The sequence below is a fragment of the Acanthopagrus latus genome, chromosome 13 (assembly GCF_904848185.1).
Source record: "Acanthopagrus latus isolate v.2019 chromosome 13, fAcaLat1.1, whole genome shotgun sequence".
NCBI classification, from domain to species: Eukaryota; Metazoa; Chordata; class Actinopteri; order Spariformes; family Sparidae; genus Acanthopagrus; species Acanthopagrus latus.
This window is the reverse complement of record NC_051051.1, coordinates 3699734-3717244: the sequence shown is the minus strand read 5'-3', so window position 1 is coordinate 3717244 and position 17511 is coordinate 3699734. Positions and strand designations below refer to the sequence as shown.

The window sequence follows — 17511 nt, the reverse complement described above, 5'->3', positions numbered from 1 at the left end:
GAACCTGTTTTAGGAAACCCAGGCCCGACTACAGCTTCAACAAACACAAAATATGTCCTGTTTATATTATCATTGCTTTGCCAGACGAATATACTTTTATCGCAGTTTTTAAAAAAAAATGGTAGCAGACCTTTTATTCCTCGGTTAACATATTTAGTACCGCAGGAGGCAGAGGGGACTGCTGACACCACAGAATATAAACTAAAGTAAATAAATAAATTTCCCCAAGGGCGACTCTCTCCTCAATATTTTATATTTGCTTTTGAGGTCTGAAGTATATCACCTTATTATTCCCTGGAGTGGAATGAATAATGTCAGCAATATTCAGCCTTCATATCTGGGAACATCACAACAAGCGAGCAGCCTGTAGTCAGGGGACGAAGGAAAACACTCCTCAGTCGAGCCTGTCGACAGCAACTTGTCTCCCTCTGGAAAATAATGTAGCGACAATGAAATCAAAATGATGCCAAATAAAAACGTCAGTTTATGATTTAAGTGGACGGAATAAGCTGGTGTAATAAGGTTCAAACTTAACTTCCCATACTCTCAAAGAATCTAGACAGCAGACGTGCTAGTAGCTGGTGCGACTTAAATGCTAACATCAGCATATTAGCCACAATGATACTAACATGCTGATGTTACGCAGGTGTAACCATCCATCCAATCCATCCCACAGTTAAACATTTCACTTAAAGCTGTAATATGTTGTTCTTACATTCATGCTCCTGACAACAGGGGGCAGCAAATCACCAGAAAGTTCGGCTAAAGTAACCGCTAACAGCTGCTAACTGAAGCTTTTGTTCGCCAGTTAGCTCGGTTAGTCAAGCACAGACTGGGAACTCAGGAGGAGGAATACAGCCTTGGAAAACTGAAAGAGGCAAGTTTGATGACAGGGATTAAAGTACAGAGGCGATTTACAGCGGCTACAACCAGGACTCCACGGTAGCTTCAGATGAGAGAGGAGTGAGAGGGTAAAAATTCATTTTCACCAAAGTCAGATGGATTTAACCTCTGCGGGACCACAAATATCTTCACATCATTTCGAGGCAATCCATCCAGCTGTTGATCCAGTCAGATCCAAAGTGGTGAGACGACCCACTGACCCCTAATCACAGAACATTTCCGCTGCACCAGCACGACTAAAACTGTCTTTTATTATTGTGCCAATCAAACCCTAACCTTGCGTTTGGAGCTGCTTAGTCATAGGCGTGTGACTGTGTTCCAGCAAGGTGAACTGTTGTAGGGGAGTGATTGCCAGCGGGGCTGCTGCTCCAGCTGACCCTCGCCTTGTCTGGTGCCGTACACACCTTTCATGTACAAGTGCCAAATTTAGCAGACCTCTGCTCTCTGGAGCCGTAATTACAGCAGCTCTCAAACGCATAGATCCTGATTATCATTCAACCAACAAGCACTTTCTCTTCTTTTCTAGTAATGATTTGGATGTTGAATTTGTAGCCTGCAAGTGCAAGCATAAAACTAATGAGTCTTTCTATTTTAGTCCCAACAGAAACCCAGAACCACCCGAGTCTTTCCTAAATGTCTTAAATACATCATTGAGCTTAACATTCAGTCTCCAGTGACGATTATTTATCGTCAGCCATTTCCATAATAGTCAGTAATAACCTTGCCTGTGTGAGAGAGTGATGGGGATTTTATTTTTACATGAGCACCAGCCACATTATCATCATCTGCATCATGTATCAGATGTCCTGTGGTGTGAAGAGACGGGCTGAAAGATCGAGGAGACGGACCGAAGGAACAAATCCACTTAGAGGCAGATGCAGACATCGGAGATCTTGAGGGGGTCGGAGCTCTCAGAGTGTGGAGTGAAGGGCTCATGTATCTGTCAGGGTGGGAAGAAAGGAAGCAAGAGGGGATTTTTTTGTCTAGTAAAGGTGAACATGAGACCCTCCTCAGAGGTCTGCACGGAGGATTTAAAGTGCAGGTTGATGGAGAAGTGGTGAAAGAGATTCTTGCTGTGCAGGCTTTAAAATAAAGGGAATTATGATGACAAAGAACAGCAGCAGCAGCTTAACTCAACCTAAAATTATTTAAGCTGCAAAGATGTTATGAGAGCTTTCAGTTTCTGTCTTTAGTGCCTCCTGCCCCTCAAACATCCTTCACTGGCATCGATTATGGCCGTTCTGAATGGCTGGTGGGTCACTTTACCAATTTGGTCTGGACTGGAATTTATCCATCAACTGTGGGATCGATTGCAGAATGAATTGTATGAATGTACAGACACTGATGATCCCCTGAGGATGAACCCAACTAACTTTGGTGATCGCCCAGCATTTCCTCCATCAGAAGCATCGCGTTCTCGTTTGTGTCACTGGTGATGCCGTTTCATCTGTATTTTTTTATTGATCTATAGATGCTTTTGGTTTTATTTCCAATGAGCGCTGCAGTTGTGCAGTCTCCCGACCTTATAGCAGTGCAATTGAAAATGTCTGGAAATATTCTGCATCTCACTGGAAGTTTTATTCCTGTTTCTGTGTTGGTGATTCCACAGTGAGAACAGTTCTCTCACACGCTTTAACCAGGTGTCAGGTGAGGACCTCACTGTCAGTGCTTTGTCTTCCACTTTACCGTTTCCAGCCACACCTTCACACTGGAGGTCAGAGTTTATTGTTATGGTTACAGCTGTGTGTATAATTCATGCGGGTGGTGGTTGTAAGGTCGATGACCAGCGGCTTACAGGAGACACGGTGAGACGGGCTCTGGTTGGCTGTAACTCTGTCGGTCTGTGTTACAGATATTGACGCAGGCTGCGTTACAGAATACACACGGGACTGCTTTTTGTTTGCGGTCTGGCCAGTTTTGATTGCATTATGTATAGCAAGACATCTGATAAGCCACTGGAAATGGCCTCAAATGGCACCGGACAGTCGACTAACGAGCCTGTGATCTGATACCAGCGCAGCGGAGGGATGTCTGCAGTCTTATTCACGCTCCTTCTCCCTCCTGATACAATATTCACAATTCACAATGTTTGATTGGCTTTTGGACACGAGCTCACATCTTCTTCCTGAGCTCCTGATAGAAGAACACAAAAGCAAGCAAACAAACAGAAATACCTCACAGATAAATGAGCCGTTTGTGTGATTTCAGCTCTTGAGATGAAAAGAATCGAGTGCAAAGATGCAAGTAGTGTTTAGAGAGATATTAACACCCAGTAATATCTATACAAGCTCTACACGGAGCTATATTCAGCTAAGTGAACATCACCCATTATTTGTTGTATTATTTTATCTCTATCCAGTCATTGTTATTTCTATCTCTGTGTCTCCAGATGTTAAACTGCATCAGTGACTCTCCTGCTGTAATGTGACATCATCTGACGTGTCATGTAAACATTGTGTTAATGTACAGCAGCTCATCAGAGGACAAACTGTACGAGAGGGATCAGAGCGGGGAGCGGGATTACTACATCAAGTTCATTTGGATTTTAAACATGGATTGTTTGCAGAGTGGATGAAGACATCAGCAGGATTCAGTGAGCCGGTTCTCCGATTTACACCAAAGAAAAGTGTTTATCTATATATGTGATACAGCCTGGAATTACTTTGACTTTAAAGTCCTGTTTTGTATCATTTGAATTGCTTACCTGAACTTGGACATATTGGACGTTTAACAAGACTTCTTATTAAAATCTGTTTCTCCAATCCCATCTGCTTCAGATGTTTTTGACGTGAAGCTCCAGAAATGTCTTGTAGACTTGGAAACTTTACACGACTTCTCATCAGCCTGAGGGTAGATAATGTAGATAGTAGACAATGACTGAAGTTTCATATTTGGGTGAACTAATTCTTTAGCATGAACATTCTGGCTCGATTAGTTTATCATGTCTGAATATTTTGTGGTTTTGAACTGTTGGTCGGACAGAACGAGACGTCACTGATGCCACTTTGGGCTCCAAGAAGTTGTCACAAACATTTTCCATTGTTTCCTGATGTTATACAGAACAAACCAAGTCAGCAGATTATGAGCATAATTGTTCATTGCAGCTATAATCTCAGTTGTCTCTGAATGCCTCAGGGTTTTTGACTCATAGTTGACCCCTGTTTAGTTCCAGCAGTTCATGAACGACTTCCCCTGTACCCGAGGCGACCTCGTCACAGCAGTAATCAGCAGGATCCTGCCCCGCGGAGGCTGACACGACTCCTCCGCTGACTCCACCAGCTGCCTCTCTGAGCTTTCTGACTTGACCTTGACTTTCTGTAAGTACAAAACAGATCCACGTCTGTCGAACTGGCTGCCCTCCAGACACCGGTGATGTCTAACTGGCAGGTGCCTCAGGAGTTCCAGCTGTGATCGAGATTTCATTGTCTTTGCTCGACAGGAGCTGTCCGTCATTTCCAAAACCAATGGACCTCTACAGCAGAGCTCACTGTGATCAGGCCCTTTATTTTAGCAGCTGGTTGTGGCAAGAGACAAATGATTTCTCATCAATATTTACATAGGAGGTTACAAATTGATTATAAGTTCAAAGAGGGGGGGAAAAAAACCTGAAAATATGCCATAATAGACTCATAAATCCTTGAATAATATAAGCTGAGGGCATAAAGGTCTTAATAGGACACAGTGGGTACTGTAGGTTCAAGAGTCAGAGCTACATCCTGCTTTCCGGCCATCGAAGCATGAAATTGAATTTGTCAGTGGATAACTGCTGCCACCTAAAGGTCAGAGGGCTACCTGTGTGTGCGTGTGTGTGTGTGTCTGTGTGTGCAGTTTAACCAAGGGTATCTGCAGATTGCTTAACTTGCTGGAGTGTAAATCAAATCTTGAGCACAATCATGAAAAACACACATATTTACTTGAGTCTTGTTCAGAGGAGTGCATGCAACCTGAAAACACCTGATGGATAAGTTGCCTTACATTTGCAAGACCACCGCCGATGCATGAAATTGAAATTATTGATGGATGCATTCTGACGCCAGGAGGTCAGAGAGCTCCAATCAGCTGCATGTATACCCGACGCCATTTGGTAGCTGTGCAGACCGGCAAGTCGCCTCTGCAGCTTATATAGTCCACTGTATATCATTATAAGAGTACCTGGAAGTATACACACAAGTGCTTATATAAACAGGAATACAAGAAGAAGCATATAGAAAAATGTAAAGATTTTAATGAGTTTTCATGTAACTTATATCGTGAAAGATTTACACTCTCGACTGCCCTCGGAGACAGCTCTCCATGGCTTGCAGCTCCTGTAATTCATGAGATCGAGGCCCACAGTGAAGGCAGAGGAGCCGCCTGACCTTGGGGATGACGGAGAGGGCCGGGCCTCGGGCACCACTGGGAGAAGGAGAAGGAAGAGGAGGAGAGGAGGGAGACAGTTTGGGGTTCAGTATCTTGCCCAAGGACACTTGGTCTGATATGTAGACCAGGGGAATCAAACCAGCGACCTTCAGATAACAAGATGCAGGCTGTAGCCCTGAGCCACTGCTGCCCCTTATAGATTATCACTATCAGTAGTTTAAAACTATTTTAAAGTATCTGTGTGTACCATTTACAATACACTCACAACACAGCAAACTAAAGTACCACCTGTAGTAATGTTGAATTTGTTTTTAGTACACTGAAAATGGACTAATGACATACTTACAATAAGTTTTCTATACCTACAATATATTTTTAATACATTAACACATTTTATTTTTCACAAGGGGACTTTGTAATTATTCAAATTGGTCTTCGTTGTGCATTTAAAACATAATTCTCCTCACTGTCTGTGCGACTCACTCACCCATTGAAGTGTAGCTGAGCTAATTTGAAGAGCTGATGACCCAGTTCAACGCTGTCGTCTCCGTACTGCGAGCCGATAGCTGCCGTGCTTCGCTCCAGATGGGAGGCGGCGTTTTTCCAGTCACCTGCAGAAAGAAACAAAACATTTACGAGGACTGATGAATCTTAACTGTGCACAACCACTGCTCACGGCTAATCAGAGCAATCCGTCAGAATGATTAATAAGACACCCATTGGTTGTTTTTGTTTTTCATGCCTCAGCTTCGTATCTATAATTAACCAAGATACTATGAAGCATTTTAGCTAATTATCACAACAACATGTGGCCTGTCATCACTGTGGCTGCTCAGGAGCTGTTCCTGAAGTGTCAGGACGGTTAGTTCTGACCTAAAAATAAGCCTCCCGCTGCCAGATTGTTGCCAGGGCTACATTTTCTCATGTCTGCTGAGAAGCACACGACGTTACTGCTGCTGCTTGATACTGTTTGTACATGTGTGCTACAGTTTATGCCTGTTACTGAGAATCCACCGGTATTAATGGAACAATAGAAGGCTAATCTGTCCTTCCTAAACCCTGCAGTGTTTCCTCTGCTGTGATACCTTGTTGAAAAAAATTCAACCTTCCAGGATGTTAACATTAACACGCTCAACCCAGCAGGGATATTATTGTATATACTCATTTTATTTAATTGTAAATTTAATGACATGTTAACATCAACATTTACATTTTAGGGCATTTAGCAGATGCTTCTGTCCAAAGCGACTTACAGTAATTCATACATACATTCATACAGTTTGGGGTTCAGTATCTGACCAAGGTTTAGTTCAACATGCTTGAACAGGGGAATTGAACCAGCAACCTTCTGATAACAAGATGCTGGCTCTCCCCCTGAGCTACAGCTGCCCCTCAACATCATTCTGGACACTTTAAAATGTTTTGTAATGAAAATACAGTCACGGCTCAGATAAATGTATAAACAGCTGTGGACATTTACCACTGAAGAACAGCCTCAGTTAGCTTAACTCACTGTATTGTATATGATTTTTTTTTATCTTAATTTTCTAGTGTTTCTCTTTATTCATCTGGATGTGTAATTAAAAATGGCTTAGACTTCACTTCAGTGGAGACAAATCTGTGCAGATTGACGTCCCTGCTGCTTAACCAATTAGTCATTTCTCAAGCAAAGATAGCAAACATCTGCTGGTTCCAGCTCTGTGAATGTAAAGACTTGCTGCTTTTCTTTGTTGTGTCTGACAGTGAATGAAGAGTTTTTGGGTTTTGGACTGTTGGTTGGACAAAAAAAGAAATCTAAAAGACGTCACTTTGGGCTCTAGGAAATCACAATGTTGGGCATTTTGTTTAATCGATTAATACAAATAAATGAAAATAATGTTTAGCTGCAGTCATTAAATCTATCTAAACTGATTGTAAGAACACCACATGAAGACCCTTTTCATGCATTCTCATTCTCACCCATTGTCGCGTATGCTCTGGCTGTAGCATCGTCCAGCTCCCCCTGCAGTGGATGTGTCTCTGCGAGGATCAGTCCTGACTGACGCTGGGTCCTTCTCAACAGCCTCAGAGCCTCGTCTGAGGACGGGCAGAGCAGAAGAAGAGCAGGGAACATGTAACAAATTAATAAACGATACACACATTCATTACTGTATGTACAGACTGTATTACAAACCACCTGGCCTCTCTCGCTCCATGAGCTCCACAGCCTTCTCCAGGTCGACCCTGATCTCCTGCAGCCTGGAGTTTACTTCAGATGAAGACGTGCGATGACCACAGGATGACTGCGAACATAGAAATCCTACTCCTTCGTCCCCACTGCTTTTCTGGAAATCATACAAAGAGTCTCAACAGCAGTAGTAGGGTAAATCTAGACAGGTTCAATTAGATATTATCAGAACAATTTAAAAAAAATCCACAAGATGAACACCTACTATGAGAGCTCCTTTGCACTTGCTACACAGCAGACTGGACTTGTGTGGACTGCCTTTAACACTTGTCCTCTCCTGTCTGCCCTCTGTGCCCTCCTCCTCCTCCTCCTGCTGCAGAGAGCAGGCCTCACACTGACACAGGAAGTAGTACTGTTCCCGCAGGAGTCGCCGGCGCTCTCGGGTCGCCATCCTGCTGCTGTGGGGACCTGAGAGAGCGACGAGAGGGCACGGCAGTACAAGTCATACATCACGAGATGGAGAGTAAGTGAACAACACTGCAATTTTTAAGTGCAGATGCACGGATTTTAGTGGAGAATGCAATAAAAATGTTGCTGTGCTCTCCTGTATCTTATCTTTCAGCATCATTGGGACTCTTACCATAGCAGTGCAGGATCTCTTGTCCAGGAGCGATAACTTTGGCTGCTCTGACAGTTACAGTGACTCCGCAGGCTGTGCTTCTGTCCTCAGCTACACTCTCACTGAGCTCTGCAGACGCATCTGAACCGGCTCCGGTGCTGAACGCCAGGCTGGTGTTGGGACAACAGGAGTGATTCAGAAGACTGAGAGTTGGGAATAAAGCCGTAGCAATGCGGATTTCCCTGCTGGACTGCACTGGTAGGTTTGCTGCTCCTGTAAGAAGCAAGAAACAAATAAAGCAAAGGTCATTTGTACCTCAAGATGCAGTTATTAAAAAAGCATAAATTCTGCTATAGTGGATTGTACAAAGTGTAAGCATGGATACAGTTACAAGTCCTTCAAATAGGCAATGAGCTTCTATAATGTTCATGTTTGGGGTATTTTGAAGTTTTCTATGATGAAAAGCTAAATAACTTCAAATTTTGGACTCTTAATCAGACACAACAAATAATTTAAATATGTCAGCTCAACTCTGGAGCCTTGAGACTGCCATTAGAAAAACAAAAAACTATTTTCATACATTTAATATACCAAACAAATGAAGGCAAAAATCTGAGGCAACTTGAGGCAAGGTGTGAAGTCTATCTGAGAGTCACCTATATCCTGCAGCGTGACGATTGCCTGGGCGTTACACCTCAGCTGCAGGAAGTGCCTCAGAACTGCACTTCCCAGCAGCCACAGCTCCGAGCTCCGATCTGCTCCCTCCTCCTCTGGTGATTGGCTGTTTGCCCCCGAGGGTCTACAGAGGTCCTGGGATAAAGGTGTAGGTCCGGCCTTGCTGAGCTTTAGGAAGAGTGTTGCTATGGTAACCGCACACAGGAAACGCAGAGCAGGGCTGTGGTGGTTCAGGTGGTGCAGCAGGTGGAACACACTCAGGTACGAATTGCCGTAGTGTGAAGAACAACATGGGTCAGAATCACTGGACTGTCCGTTGAGCTCTGTGGACTTGTCTCTGATTGGCTCCCTGGCTCTTTGGATGTTTTTTAACCCCGCCTTTAAGGTTACCCTCAGCGCAAGATGTGACATCACACCCATCACCATCAGATCTGCTCCCAGCGGACACTCCCAGCGGTGATGTTCCTCCCAGGCATCTCGCCGACAGGAAGTTGAGCAGTATCGGCTGTAACTGCAGCCCTCACATGGCACAGCACACAGTGTTTCAGTCAAACACCCGTGACAGCGCCTGTGCTCCACTCCAAACACCACCTCTCTCTCTGTGTTCTGCCTTCCCCCCAACCTTGTCACCTCCTCCATCCCTGGAATAAGGACAAAGCTGTAGGGCCTGTCGCTGAGGATCACCTCTCCAGCTGCTACTCTCTCTGCAGCCACCAGGTGTCGACCTTTCTCCACGCTGAAGCCAACAGCAGCTTGAGGACAGATCCCAAATGTGAGAGGTCCCTCACTCTGTGGACCTCTCTGACTCTTTGAGGAAGGATTGTGACGATCCTCTTTTGCATTTTGATCGGCAGAGAGGTGCTTGAGGCACTGTGAGCGGCGGTCCTCTAGTTTGTGTAAAAGATGAGAGGGATAGCCGTTTTTCAGAGCTCTGTCGATGTCATCAAGGGACGCCTGAGGAAAAACAGAAACAGTGTGGGCTACTACAAAATCCAAGATCTGGGTCACGACTTTTAATAACTTAATTGAGTCAGCGTTTTAGTTTTAAAGAGGACGTTCACCCCAAAATTTTAATTCAGTCTCCAAACCCATGTAGCTGGAAAATAAGGTGGTTATGTTCTTAACTGTATAGGATATCAGCAGTAGCATCATTTCTGCTTCATTTATACCTCAAAAGGTCATTCAATAGCTGACTATCATGCACATTTCTGATTTCATCCGTAGAGTCTTTTAGCCTTACACAAGTAGTTACAACGGCACACAAAAGACTCTGAATGTGTCTGAATTTCTTTATTAAATTTAAAGAAATAAAATATTGAATGAAGGTCAGGTGAATGAGCCAATCATGAGATTAAAGCCACCTATCTTTAATAGTCTCTGTTATATTACCGGGGAAAGGTTCCCGGAGTGAAAGTCATATATTACCCAAGTGGCTGAGTGAAGGATGCACTTCAGTGTCACTGATACATGTGAGACGGTCAAATTAAGTCAGTAAATCCTGTGAGATCATTCTGACATCAACTTTTTTCTTTGCTCTCACAAATCATCTGCTCTTTGTGTGAACTGAACAGCATGATATTATTTCCATGCAGTGCAAGGTGCTGCTCATAATGACACTATCTAAGATACAGAACTGGTTGAAACAGGTTTTTTTTTTTGTAATGATACCTCAAGTACAACAAGACCTCATTATGTGATTGTTGAAAATGGAGCCAGCTCACCTGGTAGAGCTGCAGATGGTAGAGCGCAGCAGAGCGGTTGGCATAACACAGAGACAGCTGCTCCGAACTGAGGGGAGCGAAACACAAGCCCTGTCATGACAGGAGACAAAGAAGCTGGATGTTGGTACATTTTAATAAGGACTGGGGGGATATTACTGTGCAATTTTTTGACATTACTGTTAAAAAATCTGCCATCTTCTACTGATCTCAACAAACTAGAACAGTCACATAAACATACATGTTATAAGAGTAAAAGGGGGGCGTAGATTTGAGTGGAATGGTGGGTTTTAACATGATGCTTCACTCATTTTTTCCTACTTTATGGCTCATATGGAGAAAAGTGAATGTGCTTTCCACTTCACCTGTGAGTAGTGCAGAGCAGCTGCAGTGTAGTCTCTGATCTTGAAGCTTGTGTTCCCTCTCTCCCTGCATTTGGCTGCTTGCTCTGCGTCCTTCTGTACTGAGTTCCCTGCAGAGATTGACTGTACAAAGTCCAGATCATCTTGGCTGTGGAACAAAAACGGAGAACATTATGAGCAACTACACTCAGTCACTCTGAATGTTCCCGAGCCGCAGGGAGACTGGGGTTTAGTGTTCATAGTCACGTAACAAGTTCAGTGGAAACAAATGTTGACTTTAGGCACATATATATAATCGTTGTGGTCCAATCAAAATAAATATATGCCATCTATGTTGGCTACTAATAAACTGTGCACTCTACTAATGCAGCTACTCACGTTGTCAGAGTTAGGGTGTATTTAAAGACATCATCTATCTCAAGTAGGGATGTGAAATGCTCCTTTATATCGGGGTCGAGTGAGGTCCATTTCTGTGCAACGTGATCTTGCCACTGGACACAAGGAAGATCCATCATGAGCTAAAATACGTCCACATGGGCAGCGGAGGGTAATTTGGGGGTTTGTTTTGAGTCCGTGTCACGCCAGCTATATCCACAGTTAAGCTAGCAGGGACCAAAGCGAAGTTTCCGACTGCGACATTCAAAATAAAATATGAACCGTTAATGTTAAAGGTAAATCGAAGGTTTGGGGTTGTTTTCTTTTTCACTCATACCTAAATTGATAGTAATTAACCTTATGATTTGTTAATTTTGATACACGTATACTTACTGTCTTTTTTTTACACCCGGTCGAATATTCTCCTTTATTTTGAAGTCAGTAATGTACCATATCCTGTCTAGTTCGTGTTTTGACGTACTTACGCAAATCACGTTCGTCTCTCCTCTCTCGCGATAGGTTTCACACCTCCAACTTGACAGAAACGTCTGACAAAAGCTGAAGTCTGCTGGCTGTGAGAAGCCCTGTACCCAGGAAACATGAGTGTAAAACTCTCTCAGGGGGCAGTTGAAGTAAGCCTAAATATTAATACAACAGAATTATCATTTTATTTGCCTTGACTCGATGTCTCGAGGCTGGCACTTAAGCAATGTAGCACGAACAGCTGCAGCTGCTAGCAATGTAAGCTAACGAGATTTAATGTCAGCTGTCAGCAGTGCCACTAACAAATCAAATACTTTGTTGTTGTTGTTGTTGTTTTAACTGTCCAGTAGTGAGTTCATATGGTTAAATAAACTCAGGCTCATTTAATTCACTCACGTTACGACGCAGTACTAGACATACTTACGTGGTGCAGACTAAAGTCTCACCCTTTGGCCAGTTCTTTTTTTTTTTTTTTTTTTTTCCTGAACGTGTTTGGTCTGTTGAGTTGATTGAAACAACAGGACAGTCCCTTCCTGTTTATCCACTCGTGCTTACCTGCTAGTGGCGAAATAAAATAATTGCCACTTCATTCATCTCTAAATTATGTTAGGCTGTATCTTTTCATTAGCAGCATGTTAATGTGATGGGACAGGATGGGGACAGGCGGTAGATAATAACAAGTCCATGTTTGTTAATGTCCAGGCCCTGTGCAGAGGCTCGGAGGTGAGAGGTTGTGTGCTGCAGCTGCTGGTAAGGAGTCCTCTTGTTTAACCCATCTTGCTATATTGTACCTCAAGCTCCATCTTGGAAGTGTGTGTGATACAATCCTTGTCTATTTTGTAACAATTTCTGTCTTACCTGGATTTTCCACATTCTTACCTATTCACTCAGTGACCAGTATCTTTAAATGTGCACCTGCAGTTGAGTGTGAAAACAGGCTGTTTTGTTTGTTTTTGCTTGTAATCCATCCTGCCCTCTGTTTGTCAGAACATACGTCAGATCCCTAGTGCTGCTGGTCCACCCAGGTACCGGCTCATGATGAGCGACGGTCAGCACTCTTGGTCATGTGAGTATCTTAAAGTAGATTGTGGGTCAGTTTGCTGAGGTACATGTGGAGTCCTGATGACAACAACAAACATGTCGAATCCAACAAGGCTCCTTTTTAATCTGGAACTATTCATGTGCTTTTCTTTTGTTTTTATTGTTTTTTAAATGTTTTTTTTTTTGTTTATATTTTTGTTTTCTTGTCTTTTTAAGCGCAAATTGAAGTGTTGTTGATTTCTTATTTTGAAGATATATTTATTTAGTTGCCTTGTTCCTGATTGGTGCTATTTAAATAAACGTTATAATGTAGAACAGTTGTGCTGACTCATTGTGTGTGCGTGTGTGTGTGTGTGTGTGTGTGTGTGTAGCCTTCCTGCTGGCCACACAGTTAAACCACCTGCCAGAGAATGACCTCCTGGTACCTAATTGTGTGTGTAAGGTGAAGAAGACGGTCACCAACACATTGTCAGATGGCAGGTTTGTGTTTTCATTACTGTGTTCTTCTATCTTCTCTCTTCTTTCTATTTGTTTGCTGCATGAAACCCCCTTTGGCCTTATTTTTTACTCTCTTCTTCTTCTTCTTCTTCCTCCTGTGTGCCAGGACTGTGGTGATTGTGATGGACATGGAGATACTGCAGTCGGCTGATGAAACTGGAGGGAAGATTGGAAATCCCACTCCATATAATAAGGACGGTATGGTTAAATTGTGTGTACACAGTATTAAAAACAGTAATAAACATTTTCCACAGTTCTCCCTCATGCTGTTTGTTGAACTTTCCAGGTAAGATGTCAGCCCAACAGGATACGGAAACTGAAGTCTCAAGTTCCTCTGTCCCACCTTCTCCTCCATCTGCTGCAGCACCTGGACCCTCCTATTCGAACAACAGCAGTGAGTTTCATGTCAAAACTTTTGAATAGTTATTTTGTCTTCTCATTCATAACAAATGGATTCTGTTACAATTATAACAGCTATGATAATGATAAGCCTGCCGTTTTTGTTTTTTTAACCAATTTGCTGCAGGTATCAATTATTTTCTTTATCCATGTATCTGCTGATTATTTTCGCACTTCAGACGCTGCAACCATCTTATCTTTATCACTCGTGCATGAAAAATACAGATGAATGGATTATCAATTAGCAGTTCATTTTATTTTGACTGATCGACTCATTGCAGCTCTTCTCCTGATGCATTCATTTTTTGTTAATCAGGACAAATCCAGCAGAGTTTTCTTGCCTGTTGGTTCTTGTTTATCAGCTGCTTGCCTGGCAGAAGTAGCTCTTGTTTTTATTGACCTCACATTCACAGCAGCAGTAAGTGAAGACAAATTGATCAGTGCTGAGCTGTATCATACTCTCTACCCGAGTTTTTCCCAACCAGAGCCACGGAGCAGCAGGTCTCCACTTGTTTTCTAAACATTTTCTGCAGCCAACAAAATGACTTTATGACTTTAACTTGTGTTTCTCAAGCACACACTTATTGATTATTGCTCCATAGAGTGTGTGTTATCCTTTGCTATACACTTTTGCTTTCCATGTACAAGTGTGTGGCATGAGGCTGGTGCAGCTTTGATACAGTGCAGGCAGAGGCAGAGTTTGGTGCAGTCAGAAAATAAATAAATAGATATGGAGTATTTATGGTAGAGTAGAGTATATGTATGTTAGCCTTTCCAAGCTACTGCATGCAAGGTGAGTTTAAATCATTTTAAACTCAACAAAACAATTCACCCTCGAGTGCATGGATATTACATGTCAAATAGATTCATGCTACGTATTTGCTGAGCAGATTACAACAATTAAATACCTCACTAGTTTAAACAAGTTCTAATTTCTTCATTTAGCAGAGTTGGATGTCCTGAGCAGTAGGTTGTTGCCTAACACCAATACAGAATACATATCTATCAGCTAGAACTAGTTAATTATTTATTCTGCAGTCATGTAGACGCAGCTGTTGGAATCTACTGTTAATGGAGGACCAAACCATATTTTGTCAGAGAAGCGAGCAGGGAACAATTTCAAGTACTAACTAATTCCACCTTATTTTGGGCTTCGTGAAATACGAGCTTCTCAGTGAGAACAACACATTATATTAGTTGTTTACACTGGCCATTATCAGGTCCTGTGGTAAGAACTGAATGGTAATTTTAGAATAATTTTAGAAATGAGTTGGATATTTCCTGCAGAGGAATTTTGAATACTCTGTCAGACCTGCGTTTGACCAACAGAGGGAGCCATGTACCCTTTGAGAGAAGGCTGCTGACGAAGATTCGACAGATTTGCACTCCTCACTGGTTTTTCTCCTCAGCACTGTTGTTCCGCAGCCATAATTTGGGACCAGCAGATTCTTTGTTGTTTGGTTTCCTCAATCCTATACACCACATCACACTTACACCAGCACTACAGACTGAAAGATAAATCCTGGTTTTTCTCCCTTTTTGATATTCACAGCACTTCAAAGGCTGTAGTCTGAGCGTGGGTTAAGAACTAGATGAAACAGGATCGCACGGCGCAGGGGTGGTTTTCAACCAGTTGAAGGTACCCGCAGGAAGTGCCAAATCAATGGGAGTTCCTTTAGTACAATTGTCCCATTTTCACATTCACATCACATTGTGCACTTTTTAATATATTTAGTGCTCTGCTATAAAAGCAGGAAACGTATCTTGTTGCCCGCCGGCCACTGCGGCTGATGGAGTCCATAACTTTCACCTTTCACTATTTTACTACCGACCAAATATTTATAAGAGACCAGGGCCTCCAAATGATGGTTGGTTTTCTGCCAAAAAGGCTGATGCCATGAATCATGCCTCAAGTAGCCTGTGTTTTATTGGATCTTCTTTTATTAGCTTAGCCTTTGTTTCACTCAGTTGTTTTATTCCACCAACTGCTCTCAGCACTGACATCGATTTTTGTTATGTGGCAGAAACATACCAATAGTCCTCCTCAGTGGAGGATGTAACCATGTGGGTGGATAATGAGTGCTTGGTATATATTGTGTGTTTGTGTGTGTGTAGGTGTGTGTGTGTGTGTGTGTGTGTGTGTGTGTGTGTGTTGTGACTGAGGGAGCTTGTGTGGGCCGATGGCTCCTCCAGTTCATGGCTTCATGAATATTGTGTTGTGGACTGAATCCCCTCGTAGCGATGCACAGACGGAGGGAGAGGGGGAAAGTCAACTAATTTGACTCAGAAAAGATGAGGCGCTGAATTAAGTAGTTCATCAGACTCTTTCCTCGTTGTCTTTTTAAAATCATGTTACCTCAGAGATCCCGTCTGATGGAGAAAACCTGCTGCTCTGTTTAATTGTCCCGTAAATAAAATGGTCAAGCGTCTTTCTTCAGAGCCAAAAACGAGCTTTGTGCAGAAAGTTAACTAGCATTTTCTCCCACTGAATGAGGCCAAGTGTTTGATTACTTTCCATTATCTTTGCAAATTGCGTTTTCAGTAAGCCGATACATTTGCGTGCTTTCACAAGATTGCTAAATGCCACAAGTTAAGTGTTTCCAATGAGGTGTGGGCGATATAATGTGGAGGGAGGTTGCTGTTTTTATTAGAGGGTCTGAGTTCAAGCATCTGTTACTCCTTGAGAAACGCACTGAATCCCCCGGTGCTTCCATTTGGCTAACGTGACTCCTCGCCTCCCTCACTTGCATTATTTCCTCCTGTCACAGCTCCTCCAGTTGGGATGACAGAGAGGGGACATCCTCACCTACTCCAGGGTCAGTAAAACTAAACTAAGACATAAAACTAGGTGGGAAAAACATTTTAGTTGACTGGAATAAAGACATTAACATTTCCTTCTGTACTGTTGGAGGCAGATCAGTTTTAAATATGTCAGGGTGTAGTTTTATACACTCTGTTAGAGTAATGGAACAAGAAGGAGCTGTTAAATGAGGAGTGGAAGGCGACGGGCAACACACCTCCACCTTCTCTCCCTTTACCTCATTTACGTTGCAGGTTCCTTCCACTGTCACCTCGTCAATCAAATCTCCTTCCTCTTACTACACGATATGTGGGCCTACGACCGCAGCAAGCCCACTGACAATTACCACCCATATTATAATAAACAAGAAACTAAATCTGCTACTAATAATCACTCGGTTAGACTCAACTCAAATATTGTAAATAATTTAAACTGAGATAAGCAGCCCGAGCCAAACTCTCATAGACGTGCTTTACTGGAGAGATGCCAGAGTGACGTGGCTGCAGCCAAGCCAGCCTCCAAGCAAAAGGGGTTTGGCGTCTTGCTCATGGGGCATCATGGCAGAGCCCAGGAGGTTAACTGGCACCTCTCCAACTACCGGTTGAGTCTCCATAACAAGGTCTGGTCTTGAACTGGCCAAGTCCCTGCAGACAAGCTCCTGCTGCCTGCAGCAGTGAACCCTGACCTCTGACATCCTCGTAGTGGGAGGATATGGTTTTTCCTCCGGTGTCAGCAGAGTTGAAGGAAATAATTTCAAATGTTTCAGGAGTTTAAAAATTGTCCGAGCACGCCTTTAAGTGCTGTCAGTCGGTGCTCCGTGAGATTAATATTCTAAAAAACTAGTAACTTCAGCTGTAGGTGTAAAGTCAAAGGTTGTGACACAGTTGTCACTGGCGGTTCTGTGTTCACTTCTAAATATTCATCATCAGCTCTCCTTGAAATAGACTACCTTCAGTCTGCTTTGCAGATGATATTTAAATTCCGAAAGGAGACATGCACTCGCTGAAGTGCAGTTAAAAAAAATATTCATTATTCATCACTAACCATTCTCTGCAGGTTTCCTTTGTCCTCACAAGTCTCTGCCTCTCCTCCTCTCTTTTTCTTTCATAAAC

General features: G+C 42.9%; 2 protein-coding genes across 3 annotated transcripts in view; one reads left to right on the top strand and one right to left on the bottom strand.

Moving 5' to 3' along the window:
• Nucleotides 1-5108: 5108 nt before the first annotated feature.
• On the bottom strand, nucleotides 5109-11424 carry smyd4 (SET and MYND domain containing 4). Its single transcript, XM_037118556.1, has 10 exons — nucleotides 11182-11424; nucleotides 10807-10951; nucleotides 10445-10534; nucleotides 8705-9677; nucleotides 8070-8321; nucleotides 7695-7897; nucleotides 7439-7586; nucleotides 7222-7338; nucleotides 5750-5873; nucleotides 5109-5298 (listed from the first exon to the last, which is right to left on the bottom strand). Exons 1-10 carry the CDS (start codon nucleotides 11316-11318, stop codon nucleotides 5163-5165), a joined length of 2325 nt encoding a protein of 774 aa, XP_036974451.1. The 5' UTR covers nucleotides 11319-11424; the 3' UTR covers nucleotides 5109-5162.
• LOC119030735 (replication protein A 70 kDa DNA-binding subunit-like) overlaps nucleotides 8169-17511 on the top strand; it is a 43168-nt gene continuing 33825 nt past the window's right edge. The window contains exons 1-7 of one of the 2 annotated variants that reach the window (XM_037118557.1): nucleotides 8169-8306; nucleotides 11698-11810; nucleotides 12364-12411; nucleotides 12649-12727; nucleotides 13074-13182; nucleotides 13307-13398; nucleotides 13487-13594. In XM_037118557.1, coding sequence (XP_036974452.1) covers nucleotides 11778-11810; nucleotides 12364-12411; nucleotides 12649-12727; nucleotides 13074-13182; nucleotides 13307-13398; nucleotides 13487-13594 — 469 coding nt within the window. In that variant the 5' untranslated portion in view covers nucleotides 8169-8306; nucleotides 11698-11777. The remainder of the gene's footprint in view (nucleotides 8307-11697; nucleotides 11811-12363; nucleotides 12412-12648; nucleotides 12728-13073; nucleotides 13183-13306; nucleotides 13399-13486; nucleotides 13595-17511) is intronic. The other variant, XM_037118558.1, reaches the window with a different exon arrangement.

Bases quoted from the DNA above. Each gene is read 5' to 3' on its own strand.
- smyd4 (XM_037118556.1), bottom strand. From the start codon at position 11,318: ATGATGGATCTTCCTTGTGTCCAGTGGCAAGATCACGTTGCACAGAAA. The intron at 10,952-11,181 runs GTGAGTAGCTGC...TTTGTTCCACAG, and splicing joins TACACCCTAACTCTGACAAC to CCAAGATGATCTGGACTTTG. The intron at 5,299-5,749 runs GTGAGTGAGTCG...TCCTTCTCCCAG, and splicing joins GCTCAGCTACACTTCAATGG to TGGTGCCCGAGGCCCGGCCC.